Source organism: Salvelinus alpinus, chromosome 29 (genome assembly GCF_045679555.1).
Source record: "Salvelinus alpinus chromosome 29, SLU_Salpinus.1, whole genome shotgun sequence".
Classification (NCBI taxonomy): domain Eukaryota; kingdom Metazoa; phylum Chordata; class Actinopteri; order Salmoniformes; family Salmonidae; genus Salvelinus; species Salvelinus alpinus.
In genome coordinates, this window is record NC_092114.1 from 19,086,918 (window position 1) to 19,108,299 (window position 21,382).

General features: G+C 42.1%; 1 protein-coding gene across 1 annotated transcript in view; it reads right to left on the reverse strand.

The window, feature by feature from the left end:
• LOC139559222 (juxtaposed with another zinc finger protein 1) overlaps window positions 1-21,382 on the reverse strand; it is a 42,184-nt gene that overhangs the window by 6,171 nt on the left and 14,631 nt on the right. Inside the window, exons 2-3 of the mRNA XM_071375015.1 lie at window positions 10,375-10,447; window positions 1,656-1,852 (exon numbers count right to left, since the gene is read on the reverse strand). Of these exons, the coding sequence (XP_071231116.1) occupies window positions 1,656-1,852; window positions 10,375-10,447 (270 nt within the window). The remainder of the gene's footprint in view (window positions 1-1,655; window positions 1,853-10,374; window positions 10,448-21,382) is intronic.

A 21,382-nucleotide genomic window follows, 5' to 3' on the forward strand; every position in this document is an offset into this window, starting at 1 on the left:
AAGTTTGAGGATTTTAGAGGTGGACCATCGTGGTGTCTAAGATTTATGAGACGTAAAGGCCTGTCCATCAGGGTACGGACGAGTCTGTGTCAGCAGCTCCGTCCCGACTACGAGGAAAAAGTTTCAAATTTCCGCAAATTCACTGATGCAAAGATAGCGGAGCATTCCATCGGCCCGCACGACATCATAAATATGGATGAGGTTCCTCTGACGTTTGACCTGCCTCTCACTCGGACTGTCAACAGGAAAGGCGAATCATACATCACGCTGAAAACAACTGGGCATGAAAAAACACACTTCACCTGTGTTCTGAGCTGCACGGCATCGGGAGAAAAGCTTCCACCGATGTTGATTTTCAAACGCATGACGATGCCAAAAGAAAAATTCCCGAGAGGAATTGTTGTGAAAGTCAACAAGAAAGGATGGATGACGGAAGGCCTAATGCATGAATGGCATACGGAATGTTACGGCAAGCGACCGGGAGGATTCTTTCACAAGAACAAGGCATTGCTCGTGTTGGACAGCATGAGGGCCCACATAACAGATTCTGTGAAAGAAGCCATCAAGAGGACAAACTCAATTCCAGCTGTGATTCCTGGGGGCACAACAAAGTATTTGCAGCCACTCGACATCAGTGTAAATCGTGCATTTAAGGTGGCGCTCCGTGTTCAGTGGGAGGCTTGGATGACAAGTGGGGAGAAATCCTTCACTAAAACGGGCCACATGCGAAGAGCAACTTATGGTCAAGTCTGCCAGTGGGTCCTGACAGCGTGGAGCATTGTCAAAACATCCACTATCATCAACGGGTTTCGAAAGGCTGGACTGCTGCGTGTTGAAGAGTGCAGCATGAGCTCAGCGGGGAATTTGCCTCCGGACGAAAGTGACGAGAGCGACAATGAAAACGATCCAACATCGGATGAAGCAATTCTGAGGCTATTCAACTCCGACACCGAAGGAGATGACTTCAGTGGTTTCAGTGCACAGGAGGAAGATAGTGACCAATGACTTTCTTGGTAGGCTACTGTTTACTGCTATTTTTTAAATTTTTGTTACAAGCCGTGTTTCGTTTAAAAGCCTATTTATTTTTGTTACAAGCCGTGTTTCGTTTAAAAACCTATTTATTTTTGTTACAAGCCGTGTTTCGTTTAAAGGCTGTGTAAAGTTCATTTGTTTCAATGTACCGGTAGGCACCTGTGGCTTATAGACATGTGCGGCTTATTTATGTACAAAATACACATTTTTTTTTATTCAGTGGGTGCGGCTTATATTCAGGTGCACTTAATAGTCCAGAAATTACGGTACTCGACACACTCAACGACAGCTACATCCACTACTCACTCGCCTGCGTAGCCGAGGGAAGAAAAGAGGACATGATGCTGGGTGTTTATAGGGGGTGGGGGCACGCGCATCACACGGATTTACTCTGATATTAATACCTCGGCTCATCCTGCCGCCAGGCGAAAGGATATCCATTGAGTGACTAGCATAGTCCCTAGTTCATTGAACTCTGGTTAAGTGAGTAACCTTGGTTCCATTGACCTTCAGTCTAGAACACTAGAGGCAATGCCATTTAGCAGATGCTTTTATCCAAAGTGAGCCACACAGGACAACAAGAGGCAAAAGGCAACACATCCAAAATCTCCACTTTCGCTTACCTGTGGGCGTGCTGCTACGGAAGGAGGAGGAGGGTGTGATGGGAGGAGTCACGGGGGGAGTCAGGTTGCCGTTGCTGTGCCGTGGAGGTGTGGCCACGCTGTTCCGAGACACGCCACCTGTGATTGACAGGGAAAGTTTGGGTGTGGCCTTCTTCTTCAGGGTCTCCTGCTCCCGACGTGCCGCGTCCGTCATAAACCTGGACACAAACATTGCTACACAGGTTACACACACACACACACACACACACACACACACACACACACACACACACACACACACACACACACACACACACACACACACACACACACACACACACACACACACACACACACACACACACACACACACACTATTTAAACAATATGTATTATTTATCTCCCTCTCTTCTGGCTCCTTCTTTTCTCTCACCACTCCTCCACCCACACTAGGGCTGTGACGTTCAAACAAATTTGGGATTGTTAACGTTTAGAAAAAAAAACTAACCAATTAAAATCACAGTGCAGTAATCGCAAATCTACCATTAACAGGTTCCGATCATGATCATAAAAGGCAAAAATGTAAATTCACCAAATACCTAACGCAACAATGCTGTGAGGAGATGGCTATGCATCTTTCTAATGATTTGCCACTCCGCACATCAAATGGTGAGACAGGGTAGCGACAGCTTCAAAGTACTGTATGGCAATACTTTGAGAAATTAAATGAGAAGGTGAGGAAATGCAAACTTTGCGCGGTGGAATTGAGATACAGTGGTAGGCAGTACAGGTGCAATGCTGAAAGGAAAGCCCGGTGAGACCCAGCCTGCTGCTGGCAGCAGTGCGATAAGGGACGGAGTGAAAATCACAGCGCCGACTACAGAAATGATTGATATGCAGCCATTGTCAATGGTAGAGGATATCAGCGTCAATGCCCTAACGGCATATCTAGAACCAGACTACAAGATGCCATGTGGAAAAACTGTGACAGCCCTGAAGGAGGAAAGTGCTGCAGGGACTTGCATCCATTCAGCCACAAGAGTGTTAGTGAAGTCAAGCACGGATGTTGGGCGATTAGGCCTGGCTCGCTATTGGCCTTCAAATTCATCCCAAAGGTGTTTGATGTGGTTGAGGTCAGGGCTCGGTGCAGGCCAGTCAAGTTCTTCCACACCGATCTCGACAAACCATTTCTGTACGGACCTCGCTTTGTGCATGGGGGCATTTTCATGCTGAAACAGGAATCAAATCACATTTTATTTGTCACATGCGCCGAATACAACAGGTATTCACCTTACAGTGAAATGCTTACTTACAAGCCCATAATTAACCATGCTGCTTTTTTTTTAAGTACGAAAATATTTAAGAAAATAATTCAACTAAAGTAAGAAAAATGTAACACAATAAAATAACAATAACGAGGCTATTTACACGGGGTACCAGTACCGAGTCAATGTGCGGGGTTACAGGTTAGTCGAGGTAATAAGTACATGTAGGTAGGGGTGACTATGCATAAATAATAAACAGCGAGTAGCAGCAACTTAAAAAAGCGGGTCAATACAAATTTATTTATTTATTTATAGGGGACAATGCACATTAATCAACAGCAATATTACAATAACGCAACATCCATGTAAATATGGCGGAGTTAGCATAAAGCTATTTTGCAGCCTTAGTCCCAGGACAGCTAAGGACAATTACACAGACACAATACACATACAAATACATTATATCCAATAATACATCATTCTAACGACAACACTATCATCAACTGTCGTCTTACATACAGTTGAAGTTGGAAGTTTACATACACTTAGGTTGGAGTCATTAAAACTCATTTTCAACCACTCCACAAATGTCTTGTTAACAAACTATAGTTTTGGCAAGTCAGTTAGGACATCTACCTTGTGCATGACACAAGTAATTTTTCCAACAATTGTTTACAGACCGATTATTTCACTTATAATTCACTGTATCACAATTCCAGTGGGTCAGAAGTTTACATACACTAACCTGACTGTGCCTTTAAACAGCTTGGAGAATTCCAGAAAATGATGTCATGGCTTTAGAAGCTTCTGATAGGCTCATTGACATCATTTGAGTCAATTGAAGTTGTACCTGTGGATGTATTTCAAGGTCTACCTTCAAACTCAGTGCCTCTTTGCTTGACATCAAAAGAAATCAGCCAAGAACACAGAAAAGAAAATGTAGACCTCCACAAGTCTGGTTCATCCTTGGGAGCAATTTCCAAACGCCTGAAGGTACCACGTTCATCTGTACAAACAATAGTACGCAAGTATAAACACCATGGGACCACGCAGCCGTCATTCAGCTCAGGAAGGAGATGCGTTCTGTCTCCTAGAGATGAACGTACTTTGGTGCGAAAAGTGCAAATCAATCCCAGAACAGCAGCAAAGGACCTTGTGAAGATGCTGGAGGAAACAGGTACAAAAGTATCTATATCCACAGTAAAACAAGTCCTATACTGACATAACCTGAAAGGTCTCTCAGCAAGGAAGAAGCCACTGCTATAAAACCGCCATAAAAAAGCCAGACTACGGTTTGCAACTGCACATGGGGACAAAGATCGTACTTTTTGGAGAAATGTCCTCGTCTGATGAAACAAAAATAGAACGGTTTGGTCATAATGATCATTGTTATGTTAGGAGGAAAAAGGGGGAGGCTTGCAAGCTGAAGAACACCATCCCAAACCGTGAAGCACGGGGGTGGCAGCATCATGTTGTGGGGGTGCGTTGCTGCAGGAGGGACTGGTGCACTTCACAAAATAGATGGCCTCATGAGGGAGGAAAATTATGTGGATATATTGAAGCAACATCTCAAGACATCAGTCAGGAAGTTAAAGTTAGTTGCAAATGGGTCTTCCAAACGGACAATGACCCCAAGTATACTTCCAAAGTTGTGGCAAAATGGCTTAAGGACAACAAAGTCAAGGTATTGGAGTGGCCATCACAAAGCCCTGACTTCAATCCTATAGAACATTTGTGGGCAGAACTGAAGAAGCGTGTGCGAGGAAGGAGGCCTACAAACCTGACTCGGTTACACCAGCTCTGTCAGGAGGAATGGGCCAAAATTCACCCAACTGATTGTGGGAAGCTTGTGGAATGCTACCCGAAACGTTTGATCCAAGTTAAACAATTTAAAGGCAATGCTACCAAATACTAATTGAGTGTATGTAAACTTCTGACCCACTGGGAATGTGATGAAAGAAATAAAAACTGAAATAAATAATTATCTCTACTATTATTTTGACATTTCACATTCTTAAAATAAAGTGGTGATCCTAACTGACCTAAGACAGGGAATTTTTACTTGGATTAAATGTCAGGAATTGTGAAAAACTGAGTTTAAATGTATTTGACTAAGGTGTATGTAAACTTCCGACTTCAACTGTATGAGGAACCACAGATAACTCATGTGTACATGTTTGGATAGATTTTAGCCATGTTTTCAATTCAAATGTAAAAGTACAATAATCAGTGCAGCCTCTCAAGTCCATGGGCATTGCAGTCCAGTATATTGTAGCTCTAACAGAGAAGACCAATTGGCCGATTTTACTGTGTCGAAAAGGGACAACGCAATCCCCTCTAGTTACTGCCCTTGTTATCCTGGAGGTGCTTTCCTTGAGCATGATATGCCAACATAGGGGTGGCTGGTCAAGACCATGCAGCATCTTAAAGACAAGGCTTGCATCTACATACTGCTTAAAGCTATCCAGACTAAATAAATAATGTTTGTAAATGACATGACAATGGTGGTAACTGTTTGGTTTGTTATCAAAAATCAAAACGTTTTTTTTTTTTTTGAGTTATGCAATTGGTTTCAGAATAGTAGCTCCTGCTTGTGACCAGCATGTAAGGCAACATATCAGATGTGAGAAGATTATAGCATACATAGTTTGGCGGCCTCCAGAGGAAGGAACGGTCTGATAAACCTAAAGTTGGATAATCCAAACGTAACCGTGTTAACCACCTTCTTCACATGTTTCTTAAATGTCAAGTTGGAGTCCAAAATGACACCAAGATACCTGAAGTTAGACAACTTTCAGATTCTCCCCATTAACAGGAACAGCTCGTTGGGAAGTAGTACGGGTAGCCATTTGAGTAACTGTTTAGCAGTCTAATGGCTTGGAGGTAGAAGCTTTTAAGGAGCCAGACTTGGCGTTCCCGTACCGCTTGCCGTGCGGTAGCAGAGGAAACAGCCTATGACTAGGGTTGCTAGAGTCTTTGACAATTTTTAGGGCCTTCCTCTGACACCGCCTGGTATAGAGGTCCTGAATGGCAGGAAGCTTGATCCCAGTGATGTACTACCCTCTGCAGCGCCTTGTGGTCTGGTGCCGAGAAGTTGCCATACCAAGCGGTGAATCAACCAGTCAGGATACTCTCAATGGTGCAGCTGTAGAACTTTTTGAGGATCTGAGGACCCATGCCAAATCTTTTCAGTGTCTTGAGGGGGAATAGGGGTTGTCGTGCCCTCTTCACAACTGTCTTGGTGTGTTTGGACCATGATAGTTTATTAGTGATGTGGACACCAAAGAACTTGAAGCTCTCAACCCGCTCCACTATAGCATTGTCAATGGCCCCCCTTTTCCTGTAGTCCACAATCAGCTCGTTTGTCTTGCTCACGTGGAGATAGAGGTTCTTGTCCTGGCACCACACTGCCAGGTGTCTGACCTCCTCCCTGTAGGCTGTCTCATCGTTGGCGGTGTTCAGGCCTACCACCGTTATGTCGTCAGCAAAAGATTATGGTGTTGGAGTCGTGTGTGGCCACGCAGTCGTGGGTAAACAGAGAGTACATGCGGGGACTAAGCACACACCCGAGGGGCCCCGATGTTGAGTATCAGTGTGTCAGATGTGTTGTTGCCTAACCTTACCACCTGGGGACGGCCCATCAGGATGTCCACGATCTAGTTGCAGAGGGAGGTGTTCAGTCCCAGGGTCCTTGTCTTAGTGATGAGCTTTGAGGGCACTATGGTGTTGAACGCTGAGCTGTAGTCAACAGCATTCTCACGTAGGTGTTCCTTTTGTCCAGGTGGGAATGTGCAATGTAGAGTGCAACGGAGATTGCATCACCTGTGGATCTGTTGGGGCGGTATGTGAATTGTATTGGGTCTAGAGTTTCTGGGATGGTGGTGTTGTGAGCCATGACCAGCCTTTCAAAAGCACTTCATGGCTACAGACATGAGTGCTACGGGGCGGTAGTCACTTGGGCAGGTTACCTTGGCGTTCTTGGGCACAGGGACTATTGTGGTCTGCTTGAAACATGTAGGTATTACAGACTCTGTCAGTGAGAGGTTGAAAATGTCAGTACAGTCGCATGCTCTGAGTACGGGTCCTGATAATCCATCTCGTCCTGCGGCCTTGTGAATGTTGACCTGTTTAAAAGGTCTTACTCACATAGTAATCCGGAACAGCTGGTGCTATCATGCATGGTTCAGTGTTGCTTGCCTCAAAGTGAACATAGAAGGCATTTAGCTCGTCTGGTAGGCTCGTGTCACTGGACAGCTCACAGCTAGGTTTCCCTTTGTAATCAGTAATAGTTTGCAAGCCCTACCACATCCAACAAGCGTCAGAGCCAATGTAGTAGGATTCAAAGCCAGTGTAGTAGGATTCAATCATAGTCCTGTGTTGATGCTTTGCCTGTTTGATGGTTCGTTGGGACTTGATTTGATTTATTAGGATGTATTAGGATTAGCCGATGCCAATGAAAACAGCTAATTTTACTGGGGTCTGGCATACAGTACCAGTCAAAAGTTTGGACACACCTACTCATTCAAGGGTTTGTCTTTATTTTTGCTATTTTCTACATTGTATAATAATAGTGAAGACTTCAAAACTATGAAATAACATGTATGGAATCATGTAGTAACCAAAAACGTGTTAAACAAAATATATTTTATATTTGAGATTCTTCAAAGTAGCCACCCTTTGCCTTGATGACAGCCTTGCACACTCTTGGCATTCTCTCAACTAGCGTCATGAGTTAATCACCTGGAATGCATTTCAATGAACAGGTGTGCCTTAATGCATTTGAGCCAATCAGTTGTGTTGTGACATGGTAGGGGGTGGTATACAGAAGATAGCCCTATTTGGTAAAAGACCAAGTCCATATTATGGCAAGAACAGCTCAAAATAAGCAGAGAAACGACAGTCCGTCATTACTTTAAAACATGAAGGTCAGTCAATCCAGAAAATGTCAAGAACTTTGAATGTTTCTTCAAGTGCAGTCGTAAAAACCATCAAGCGCTATGACGAAACTGGCTCTCATGAGGACCGCCACAGGAAAGGAAGACCCAGAGTTACCTCTGCTGCAGAGGATAAGTTCATTAGAGTTACCAGCCTCATAAATTGGCAATTACTGCACCTCAGATTGCAACTCACAGAGATCAAGTAACAGACACATCTCAATATCAACTGTTAAGAGGAGACTGTGTGAATCAGGCCGTCATGGTCGAACTGCTGCTAAGAAACTACTACTAAAAGGACACCAATAAGAAGAGACTTGCTTGGGCCAAGAAGCACGAGCACTGGACAGACTAGTGGAAATCTGTCCTTTGGTCTGAGTCCAAATTTGCGATTTTTGGTTCCAACTGCTGTGTCTTTGTGAGACGCAGAGTAGGTGAACAGATCTCCGCATGTGTGGTTCCCACTGTGAAGCATGGAGGAGGTGGTGTGATGGTGCTTTGCTGGGTGACACTGTCTGTGATATATTTAGAATTCAAGGAACACTTAACCAGCATGGCTACCACAGCATTCTGCAGGGATACGCCATCCCATCTAGTTTGCACTTAGTGGGACTATCATTTTTTTTCAACAGGACAATGACCCTACACACCTCCAGGCTGTATAAGGGCTGTTTGACCAAGAAGGAGAGTGATGGAGTGCTGCATCAGATGACCTGGCCTCCACAATCACCTGACCTCAACCCAATTGAGATGGTTTGGGATGAGTTAGACCGCAGAGTGAAGGACAATCAGCCAACAAGTGCTCAGCATATGTGGGAACCCCTTCAAGACTTTTGGAAATCATTCCCGGTGACGCTGTTTGAGAGAATGCCAAGTGTGCAAAGCTGTCATCAAGGCAAAGGGTGACTACTTTGAAGAACTTTGAATATAAACATTTTTTTTTATTTGTTTAACATTTTTTTGGTTAATAAATTATTCCATTTGTGTTATTTCATAGTTTTGATGTCTTCACTATTATTCTAATATGTAGAAAATTGTAAAAATAAAGAAAAACCCTTGAATGAGTAGGTGTGTCCAAACTTCTGACTGGTACTGTATAACGAAAAAGATATTACAGACAAAAGACTTTACAATTTACATACATTTAAAAACATCTACCACGTCGCAGCTGAGCCGTTGTTGCTCCTAGATGTTTCCACTTCACAATAACAGCGTAGTTGACTGGGGCAGCTCTAGCAGGGCAGACATTTGATGAAATGACTTGTTAGAAAGGTGGCGTCCTATGACGGAGCCATGTAGAAAGTCACTGAGCTCTTCAGTACAGCCATTCTACTGCCAATATTTGTCTATGGAGATTGCATGGCTGTGTGTTCAATTGTATACACGTCAGCAACGGGTGTGGCTGAAATAGCCGAATCAACTAATTTGAAGGAGTGTCCACATACTTTTACATATATAGTGTATATTTTTGGTCTAAATTTAAGGCTAAGCATAAGGTTAGCAGTGTGGTTAGGAGTTAGGTTTAAAATCACATTTTTAGAAGATAATTTCAGAAATAGGTGGGCTTTATGACTTTGTGGCTATGGCAACTAATGACGACCAGTAGGTAGCCATCACTGTGGTAGATTGAACTGCATTTCCCCATAGCGGTCATATGCAGAATTTATGCAGGATTGTGAATTCACCTCATTGGCAGTTTAAAAGTTAAGAACATTTGTCAAATCCCTAACTCACACACAGTATGATTTAAGAGGTGTGAGATTGGACATGAAGCTTTGGGATTAACACACATCTCATTCTCATTTCTGTGTTTGGCTAGGCTGTAACTGTGTAGAAAGCACGTTTCGCTTCTTCTGTGGTTTTCGGTGCTTCTAATGACAACACTGTTTCTCTGGGAAGTGATCAGTCATCCAGACACAAACATGACACACTCACAGTCACACCAGCACGGTCACACCAGCACGGTCACACCAGCACAGTCACACCAGCACAGTCACACCAGCACAGTCACACCAGCACGGTCACACCAGCACGGTCACACCAGCACGGTCACACACCAGCACGGTCACACACCAGCACGGTCACACCAGCACGGTCACACCAGCACAGTCACACCAGCACGGTCACACCAGCACGGTCACACCAGCACGGTCACTTCTGCACGGTCACTTCTGCACGGTCACACCAGCACGGTCACACCAGCACGGTCACACCAGCACGGTCACACCAGCACGGTCACAAAAACACAAACAGCACCATAACACACTAGGGGCAATTAGAATATCACAACACAACTGCTAAACAATGGTCAAACACAAGTCTGATACAGGCCTCAGAAGAAGAAGTCGTATCAGATTTGCTACTAGACAGAATCATGTTTTTCAAACCAAAAGCCTGAAGAAAACCAAGGATGTGGTAGAACTGAAGCCAGGAATGTTGATCAAATCAAATGTCAAATGACTGGCCACTTCTGTCCCCGTATGCTAGTCTTTGTCGAAACTACTCCATCGGTGGAGCAACACTGCCCTGTGTGTAGGTTACCTGTTGATGTAGCTCAGGGCCAGGTAGGTGGGCTGTTGTTGCTCCTGTTTCTCCAGAACACGAGGATCTGTGTCTGAGACAGAGAGACCAAGAGAGAGAGAGAGAGAGGAGAGAGTAGGGTATTTAGTTACCATAGAATAAATCTAGATAGATCATATGGATATTTAGTGCCTTCAGAAAGTACTCACACCCTGACTTAGACATGTTGTTGTGTTACAGACGGAATTCAAAATTGATTAAATTGTGTTTCTCACCCATCTACACACAATACCCAATAATGACAAAGAAAACTTTATTGAAATTGAAATACCTCATTTACATAAGTATTCACACCCCATGGTCAATACTTTGTAGAAGCACCTTTGGCGGCGATTTCAGCTTTGAGTCGTCTTGGGTATGTCTGTATCAGCTTTGAGTCGTCTTGGGTATGTCTGTATCAGCTTTGAGTCGTCTTGGGTATGTCTGTATCAGCTTTGAGTCGTCTTGGGTATGTCTGTATCAGCTTTGAGTCGTCTTGGGTATGTCTGTATCAGCTTTGAGTCGTCTTGGGTATGTCTGTATCAGCTTTGAGTCGTCTTGGGTATGTCTGTATCAGCTTTGAGTCGTCTTGGGTATGTCTGTATCAGCTTTGAGTCGTCTTGGGTATGTCTGTATCAGCTTTGAGTCGTCTTGGGTATGTCTGTATCAGCTTTGAGTCGTCTTGGGTATGTCTGTATCAGCTTTGAGTCGTCTTGGGTATGTCTGTATCAGCTTTGAGTCGTCTTGGGTATGTCTGTATCAGCTTTGCACATCTGGATTTTAGGATTTTCTCCCATTCTTCCCTGTAGATTTTCTCAAACTCTGTTAAGTTAGATGGGGAGCGGCGGTGAACAGTCTTTCCACAGATTTTCAATGGGAATCAAGTCTGGGCTTTGGCTGGGCAACTCAATGACTTTCACTTTCTTATTCTGAAGCCATTCCAGCGTATGCTTTGGGTCATTGTCCTGTTGGAATGTAAATCCCGTCTAAGGTCGTTTGCACTCTGGAGGTTCTCATCAAGGACTTGCCTGTATTACACTCCATTCATTGATCCATCTATGCTTACCAGTCTCACAGTCCCTGCTGATGAAAAGCATCCCCATAGAATGATACTGCCACCACCATACAACACGGTAGGGATGGTGTTAGACAGGTGATGAGCTGTGCCTGGTTCTCCAGAAATAGTGCTTTGCATTCAGGACAAATAGTTAAATTTCTGTCTCATCAGACCACAGAATATTTTTCCTTATGCTCCAAGTCTTTCAAATGCATTTTTTGCAAATTCCAGGTGTGCGGTCATGTGCCTTTTTCTCAGGAGTTGCTTCCGTCTGGCCACTGGGTTCTTGGTCACCTCCTTCTGCCCGGTTGTTCAGTTTGGTCTGACAGCCAGCTGTAGGCAGAGTCAGGGTAGTTCCATATGTTTTTAATTTCTCAATGATTGAGAACACTGTGCTCTTAGAAACATTCAACACTCTAGAAATTATTTTATCCCCTTCACCCAGATATATGCCTCATCACACTTCTATCTCAGATCTACAGACAGTTCCTTGGACTTCATGGTAGTTTCTGCTCTGACATTCACTGTGGTACCTTCTATAGACAAGTGTGTTTCTTTCTAAATCATGTCCAAACAATTGAATTTACCACAGGTGGACTCCAATCAAGTTGTGGTGACATCTCAAGGATGATCAAAGGGAATTAGATGCACCAGAGCTAAATTTGGAGTGTCATAGCAAAGAGGTGTGAATACTTACAGTACCAGTCAAAAGTTTGGACACACCTACTAATTCAAGGGTTTTCTTTATTTTTACTATTTTCTACATTGTAGAATACTAGTGAAGACATCAAAACTATGAAATTACACATATGGAATCATGTAGTAACCAAAAAAGTGTTAAACAAATCAAAATATATTTTATATTTGAGATTCTTCAAAGTAGCCACCCTTTGCCTTGATGACAGCCTTGCACACTCTTGGCATTCTCTCAACTAGCTTAATGAGGTAGTCACCTGGAATGCATTTCAATTAACAGATATGCCTTGTTAAAAGTTAATTTGTGGAATTTCTTAATGCATTTCAGCTGATCAGTTGTGTTGTGACATGGTTGGGGTGGTATAGAGAAGATAGCCCTATTTGGTAAAAGACCAAGTCCATATTATGGCAAGAAAGTTTCTTCAAGTGCAGTCGTAAAAACCATCAAGCGCTATGATGAAACTGGCTCTCATGAGGACCGCCACAGGAAAGGAAGACCCAGAGTTACCTCTGCTGCAGAGGATACGTTCATTAGAGTTATCAGCCTCAGAAATTGCAGCCCAAATAAATGCCTCACAGAGTTCAAGTTACAGACACATCTCAACATCAACTGTTCAGAGGAGACTGCGTGAATCAGGCCTTCATGGTCGAATTGCTGCAAAGAAACCACTACTAAAGGACACAAATAATAAGAAGAGACTTGCTTGGGCCAAGAAACACGAGCAATAGCCATTAGACCGGTGGAAATCTGTCCTTTGGTCTGATGAGTGCAAATCTGAGATTTTTGGTTCCAACCGCCGTGTCCTTGTGAGACGCAGAATAGGTGAACGGATGATCTCCGCATGTGTGGTTCCCACCGTGAAGCATGGAGAAGGTGGTGCGATTGTGTGGGAGTGCTTTGCTGGTGGCACTGTAGGTGATTTATTTAGAATTGAAGGCACACTTAACCAGCATGGCTACCACAGCATTCTGCAGCGATACGCCATCCCATCTGGTTTGCGCTTAGTTTTTCAACAGGACAATGACCCAAAACACACCTCCAGGTTGTGTAAGGGCTATTTGACCAAGAAGGAGAGTGATGGAATGCTGCATCAGATGACCTGGCCTCCACAATCACCTGACCTCAACCCAATTGAGATGGTTTGGGATGAGTTGGAGGCAAGGAAAAGCAGCCAACAAGTGCTCAGAAAATGTGGGAACTCCTTCAAGACTGTTGGAAAAGCATTCCAGGTGAAGCTGGTTGAGAGAATGCCAAGAGTTTTCAAAGCTATCATCAAGGCAAAGGGTGGCTACTTTGAAGAATCTCAAATATAAAATATATTTTGATTTGTTTAACCCTTTTTTGGTTACTACATGACTCCATATGTGTTATTTCATAGTTTTGATGTCTTCACTATTATTCTACAATGTAGAAATTAGTAAAAAATAAAGAAAAACCATTGAATGAGTAGGTGTGTCCAAACTTGACTGGTACTGTATGTAAACAAGATATTTTATATTTGATTTTCAATAAATGTGCAAAAATTATAAAAACGTGTTTTCACTTTGTCACTGTGGGGTATTGTTTGTCGATGAGTGAGAATTTTTTTTTTTTTTTTTTATCCATTTGGAATTTGGGCTGTAACACAACAACATGTGAAATAAGTCAAGGGGTATGAATACTTTTGGAAAGCACTGTAGATCATGAATATGGAAATGGCGTCGGAGTCTTGAAATCTTTCAGTATGTATCTGCATAGTAAACCAGATGTGCAAGGGGACGCAAAATGGTAGCAAACATCCAGTACAGTACACCGGTTTTGACTGAAAGTGCTTGGATATGGGGTTTATGACTTGATTTGTGGAGGAAATCAGTATGCAGTAAGGTGAGATGGGTGTGTGTGCAAATTCATGTCTGCTTGATACTTTAAGATACTCACACTAGTCTCTCTGTTCCAATGTTGTGTGGAGTAGCAGTAAAGAAAGCCTATATTCTGTCCATGGTAGCAGAGGGTATCTAATTTACAACCCCTGGTTTCATTAAGTGTTCTTGGTTACATAGCCCTCTCTGTAACATGGTGCTACTGTATGTACACTGCATGTCAGGGGAGGGGAGGTTGATGGATATACTATATAATTACACACACACACTTTTTCCAGCCTATTTGCCAACTCAGTAACATTGCAGCAGGGAGCTTCCACTGCCTGAGGCCATCAGCCCAAACTTCAAAAGCCCCCCTGCTAACTCAGCGTGTGTGTGTGTGTGTGTGTGTGTGTGTGTGTGTGTGTGTGTGTGTGTGTGTGTGTGTGTGTGTGTGTGTGTGTGTGTGTGTGTGTGTGTGTGTGTGTGTGTGTGTGTGTGTGTGTGAGAGAGAGAGAGTGTGTGTGTGTGTGTGTGCAATGTGATGAATGTGTGCTGAGTCACAACTGCATAGTAGCACTGCCACCATGTGGTCAACAGGGTGACATTCCACTCCATTGAATAGAAATACAGTCAGATGATGAATACATATGCAATGCAATAGCTTGTGGTGAATGTGTACAGCCTAATTTACTTGGCCTACCTTACATACATACGCAACTCAAAAACGCAATTAGCTAAGCAAAATAGCGATCCTTAAAATTGCGGGCTGTCGCTGCAAACGCCTGCTACACAACTAGGCAGTGTAGTGTACTTGCTTGACTTTACATGTATCTGATGTACACTTATCAGGAGTCAAACATACTGTGCTACCGTGCATATACTATTGCATATGTTGAACTTTTAGAATGTATTGTGTTACTGAGTATCATTACAGTCTAGATGAGTCTCCATACATGTATATGTTATTGTGTGTGTATGAGAGAGCGAGAAAAAAAAAGGATTTGCATGTTTTGTTGATTTTAAGAATGATTTTTGATTCCATATGGCATGATGGATTAGATTACAAAACCCTCAAGCGGCATTGGGGGTAAAGTATACGACATCATAAAATATATTTACTCAAACAACACATGTAGTACTAACTTTACAATAAAATAACATTGTTTTTTGCACAAGGATGGGGGTGAGACAAGGGTGCACTCTAAGTCCAATCCTGTTCAAAGTTTACATTAACCAACTAGCATTGTTGTTGGACACACCCTCAAAGACGAGGTCAGATTCCTCTATGCAGATGACCTTGTCCTACTGTCACCAACAGAGTAAGGTCTACAGGAACAACTTAACATTCTTTAGGAATAGAGCATCAACTGGGCAGTCAACTTTAACTTTCAGAAAACCAAAGTCGTGATTTTCTATAAAAAGGCCAGGAATCAATGCAACAGACACTCCTTCAAATTAGGAAATGGTTGAACATGCCCAAATGGTACAACTACCTGGGACTAAAAATCAGTGCCTTTGGTGGATTTGGTCTGGGAGTGAATTCACTAAAAGAAAAAACCCACAAAGCATTTTACTCCATAAAAATATATATTTTTAAAATAAATATTCCTATCCAAATCTAGTGCTAAATATTCAAGTGTAATTTTACCAATTGCACTTTACGGAGGCAAGGTTTTGTGTCCAACCTGGAATTATGATTATATGCATTGGGAGAAAAACCCAATAGAAAATCTACATACAGAATTCTGCAGAATTATCCTAAATACCCAAAAGAAAGTACTAAATGATGCATGCAGAGTAGAACTCGGAAGATTCCCTTTAATTGTTAATATAAAGAAAAGGACACTTACATTTTGGCACCATTTTAAAATGAAGCCCCAAAACACCCTTACAATTCAAAGCACTGGAAACCCAATCAAATGTATTTATGAAGCCCTTTTTACATCAGCCAATGTCACAAAGTGCTGTACAGAAACCCAAGCGCAGAAGCCTGAAAATAGTCCCATATGTCAGCTGTTAAAAATACTAAATAACCGTATTATCCAAACACACAAATCAATCAGGTTGAGAATCAGATTGTATTATCCAAATACACAAATCAACCAGATTCAGATTGTTACAGAAATTAAAACCTCCTATTTGACAAATTGGGAAAATTAAACTAAATCACAGAATAAACTAAATTGCTATTTGTCCCTCAAAAGATAATACAAATTGGCAGAATATCTCTACTCTGTCAGAGATACTAAACAAAGACAGATCCTGACCAAATACAGACTCAGTGTCTACCAATTGGCTATAGACAAAAGGTAGACATAATGGCAACCCAAAAGTGTCCATGTAGTCACTGTATGACAGGGGAGGTAGAGACAGAGATGCACCTTTTCCTCTACTGTGAGAAATACCAGAAACTGGAAATATTACTGCTAGATATGTATAAGGTTGCTATAGCCTGAGGAACATTCGGCTAAAAATCAAGCTAGGCTTCCTCTATAGAAACAGGACATGTTTGTCCTCTACAAATAGAAGGCAAATTGTGCAAGCTACTTTTATGTCTGTTATAGATTATGGGGATGTTATTTACATGCTACGGCATCAACACTTAAATCGCTGGATGCTACTTATCAGAGAGCTTTTTGTAGCGTGTTTGATAAACAAATCCAACATCAGGAAGCGCGTTCACTAAAAGCTGACGAAATGTCCAAAAGTTCCGTAACAGTCAGTAGAAACATGTCAAACAATGTTTTGAATCAAGCACACTTAGGTTTATTACGGGTGCTAGCTACAGAACTCACCACTGTGTTTATATCAAAATGTGGGTTGGACTTCGCTGTCCATGAGACGAGAACAACATGCTCTCGTGTTTGTCTATAATGCAAGTTCTTGTGCTGTTAGTGGAATAACCTGTGTAAATGTAATCTGTTGCTGTATTTTTGGTGTTATCTGTGATGGTTTTGTTTGTTTTGTGTAGTTTCTTAATCATTGTACCTAAACTGTATGTATATGTATTTTTTTTTTAACCAGGTAGGCTAGTTGAGAACAAGTTCTCATTTACAATTGCGACCTGGCCAAGATAAAGCATAGCAATTCGACACATACAACAACACAGTTACACAAAACATACAGTCAATAATACAGTAGAAAAATAAGTCTATATACAATGTGAGCAAATGAGGTGAGATAAGGGAGGTAAAGGCAAAAACAAGGCCATGGTGGCGAGGTAAATACAATATAGCAAGTAAAACACTGGAATGGTAGATTTGCAGTGGAAGAATGTGCAAAGTAGAAATAATGGGGTGCAAAGGAGCAAAATCAATAAATAAATACAGTAGGGGAAGAGGTAGTTGTTTGGGCTAAATTATAGATAGGCTATGTACAGGTGCAGTAATCTGTGAGCTGCTCTGACAGCTGGTGCTTAAAGCTAGTGAGGGAGATAAGTGTTTCCAGCTTCAGAGATTTTTGCAGTTCGTTCCAGTCATTGGCAGCAGAGAACTGGAAGGAAAGACGACCAAAGGAGGAATTGGCTTTGAGGGTGACCAGTGAGATATACCTGCTGGAGCGCGTGCTACGAGTGGGTGCTGCTATGGTGACCAGTGAGCTGAGATAAGGGGGGACTTTACCTAGCAGGGTCTTGTAGATGACCTGGAGCCAGTGGGTTTGGCGACGAGTATGAAGCGAGGACCAACCAACGAGAGCGTACAGGTCACAATGGTGGGTAGTGTATGGGGCTTTGGTAACAAAACAGATGGCACTGTGATAGACTGCATCCAGTTTGTTGAGTAGAGTGTTGGAGGCTATTTTATAGATGACATCACCGAAGTCGAGGATCGGTAGGATGGTCAGTTTTACGAGGGTATGTTTGGCAGCATGAGTGAAGGATGCTTTGTTGCGATATAGGAAGCCGATTCTAGATTTAATTTTGGATTGGAGATGCTTAATGTGAGTCTGGAAGGAGAGTTTACAGTCTAACCAGACACCTAGGTATTTGTAGTTGTCCACGTATTCTAAGTCAGAGCCGTCCAGAGTAGTGATGCTGGACGGGCAAGCAGGTGCAGGCAGGGCCCAGCTGTAAAAGAGACCTTGGTCTCAGTCTGTGTTCCTTGTTGAAATAAAGGTATAAAAAATAAAATTAAAAATTGTGTATATCTTACAAGTAATACAGTGCCTTCAGAAAGTCTTCACACCCCTTGACTTTTTCCACATTTTATTGTGTTACGGTCTTACTTTAAATTGTGTGTCACTGATCTATACACAATACACCATAATGTCAAAATGGAATGTTTTTAGAAATGTTTACAAATTTATAAAAAATTAAAAGCTGAAATGTATTGAGTCAATAAGTATTCAAATATCTTGTTATGGCAAGCCTAAATAAGGTCAGGAGTACAAATGTGCCTAATAAATCACATAAGTTGCATGGACTCACAATGACAGTGTTTAACATGATTTTTAATTGACTACCCCATCTCTGTACCCCACACCTAATCTGTAAGGTCCCTAAATTAAGCAGTGAATTTCAAGCACAGATTCAACCACAAAGACCAGGGAGATTTTCCTCATGTTCGCAAAGAAGGGCACCAATTGGTAGATGGGCAAGAAAAGAAGAAGAAAAAAGAACAGACATTGACTATGCATTTGAGCATGGTGCAGTTATTAATGTTACACTTTGGATGGCGTATCAATACACCCAGTCACTACAAATATACAGGCACCCTTACTAAATTAGTTGCCGGAGAGAAAGGAAACCACTCAGGGATTACATCATAAGGCCAATGGTGGTTTTAAAACAGTTACAGAGTTTAATGGCTGTGATAGGAGATAACTATGGATGGATCAACAACATTGTAGTTACTCAACAATGCTAACATAAATGACAGAGTGAGAAGAAGGATATTCCAAAACATGCATCCTGTTTGCTATAAGGCACAAAAGTAATGAATGTGTGTATGTAATTATGGTTGCGCGTATAATGGCTCATAGATGTATTACATCCAAAGCCATTACAGACCAGAGCTAGATTATCTCTGTGCCATATTTAACAGTCTCCCTGTGTGTGTGTGTGTGTGTGTGTGTGTGTGTGTGTGTGTGTGTGTGTGTGTGTGTGTGTGTGTGTGTGTGTGTGTGTGTGTGTGTGTGTGTGTGTGTGTGTGTGTGTGTGTGTGTGTGTGGTCTTGGCCTAGGCAGCACTTTGGCTTCAAACTTTCACACCTCATAATTGAGAATGAATGCATTCTATCTTGCATTTCCTCTCTCCCTCACACATATGAGGTGGTCCACTGAGGTGGTCTTAATTAGGTTTTTACTGCCGTACTTTAATCATTCTACCTGTTGCTGAGATCCAGAAACCAGAACACTTAACTTAGCCTACATACACTCTCTGAGAGAGAGGACTGAATGTGTGTGTTAATGAGAGAGAGAGGCTGGTGACTTTTTAAAAGGACAAAAAGCCAGGCCCAGCCAATGAGAATGAGTTTTTCCCCACAAAAGGGCTTTCTTACAGACATAAATACTTGTCCGTTTCATCAGCTGTCAGGGTGGCTGGTCTCAGACAATCCCGCAGGTGAAGAAGCCAGATGTGGAGGTCCTGCCGTGGTTACACATGGTCTGCGATTGTGAGGCCAGTTGGACGTACTGCCAAATTCTCTAAAACGACACGAGGCGGATTATGGTAGAGAAATTATCATTCAATTTTCTGGCAACAGCTCTGGTGGACATTCCCGCAGTCAGCCTTCCAATTGCACGCTCCCTCAAAACTTGAGACATCTATGACATTGTGTTGTGTGACAAAACTGCATATTTTATAATGGCCTTTTATTGTCTCCAGCACAAGGTGCACCTGTGTAATGATCATGCTGTTTAATCAGCTTCTTGATATGCCACACCTGTCAGGTGGATGGATTATTTTGACAAAGGAGAAATGCTCACTAACAGGGATGTAAACAAATTTGTGCACACAATCTGAGAGAAATAAGCTTTTTGTGCATATGGAACATTTCTGGGATCTTTTATTTCAGCTCATGAAACATGGGACCAACACTTTACATGTTGCGTTTATATTCTTGTTCAGTATAGTTAGGATCCTATTGATGAATTATATGTCCCAAAAAATGTGCGCAAACACAGTGAATATAATATAGACTTAACTGTTGGGGTAACTTGGGGTAAACCGTCACTGGGGGTAACACGCCCCCTGCCTTTACTTCTCACAGAAACCACTTAATGTCACCATACCCCACCCCACACAAATATGCTCCAAATTAAAAAAAAATGTCTTAACTCTATTTCTTGAACTGCATTGTTGGTTAAGGGAATTTAAGTAAGCATTGTATTCGGCGCATGTGACAAATAACATTTTATTTGATTTTCCCTGGTTGCCACTACTCTAAAAATGTCATAATTCTCATCACAATTTTTTACATAACCCAAAGATATTTTGAGGTAGGGTGGCATTTTACTAATTACCTGGCAAGTTACTAATTACCTACAATTGATCCGTGTTATATTTAGCCCCACTCTCCCATATGCACTCACAGTGTACTGCAGAGCGGTAACATGCTTAACCATGCCGCTGCTAAAAAGTCTGGGTTGAAAATGTGCAGTTCCCGCATATTTAGGAGTTGAGAAATAAATAAAGTAGGAACGAAAAGCTTGGACTCCCCCATTTTAACAAAGGCCATTAATTAAAAAACTGCTGCTTTCCCTGCGATTGCAAGAATTGTTGTGCATTGACTTGTCAGAATGCATGTTTCCCTCCCTATTGCACTCGTAACTTGAATGCGCCTCAAGAGGAATATTTATCTCTCATAGAACACCAACTAGCTCTCACAGTCTCACGTCAGATTTAGATGTTCATCCATGTTTCTCAAACATTACATTTCGAAGTGTTTTAAGGTTAAGGTTAGACATTAACTCCAATGGTTAAGGTAAGGGTTAAGGTTTGGGATAGGCATAAAACGAAATCTGAAAACCAACTTTCTATTGCTGGATTCGAACTTGCAACCTTTGGAAGAGGCAGATGCTTACACCCATCCACAACACTCTAGGAAAACCGAAACCTACTTGAAGGTAACAGTGCTCACTGTTTCCTCAAGTGGCTGGTTTCCACGTCATCTCCCGATGTCCTCAGACATGGATGGACATCGAATACCGACTTGTATCATACATGACCTGGCTGTAGAACACAACACCAAGCCTACTAGGTAAATATATAAACTTGTCTAATATGGGGTAGTCAGATTTTTCTATTCATTACTTCTTTTGTTTGCAGAGGAAAAGTAAATGTGGACTGTTCTTGCATCTTCAAAGTACGCTTCAACAGAAATATTTTTTCAAGTTACATATTTTTATGCCGTGGTGCCAATGATTTTTGCCGTGGCGCAGTGCCACAGATAAAAT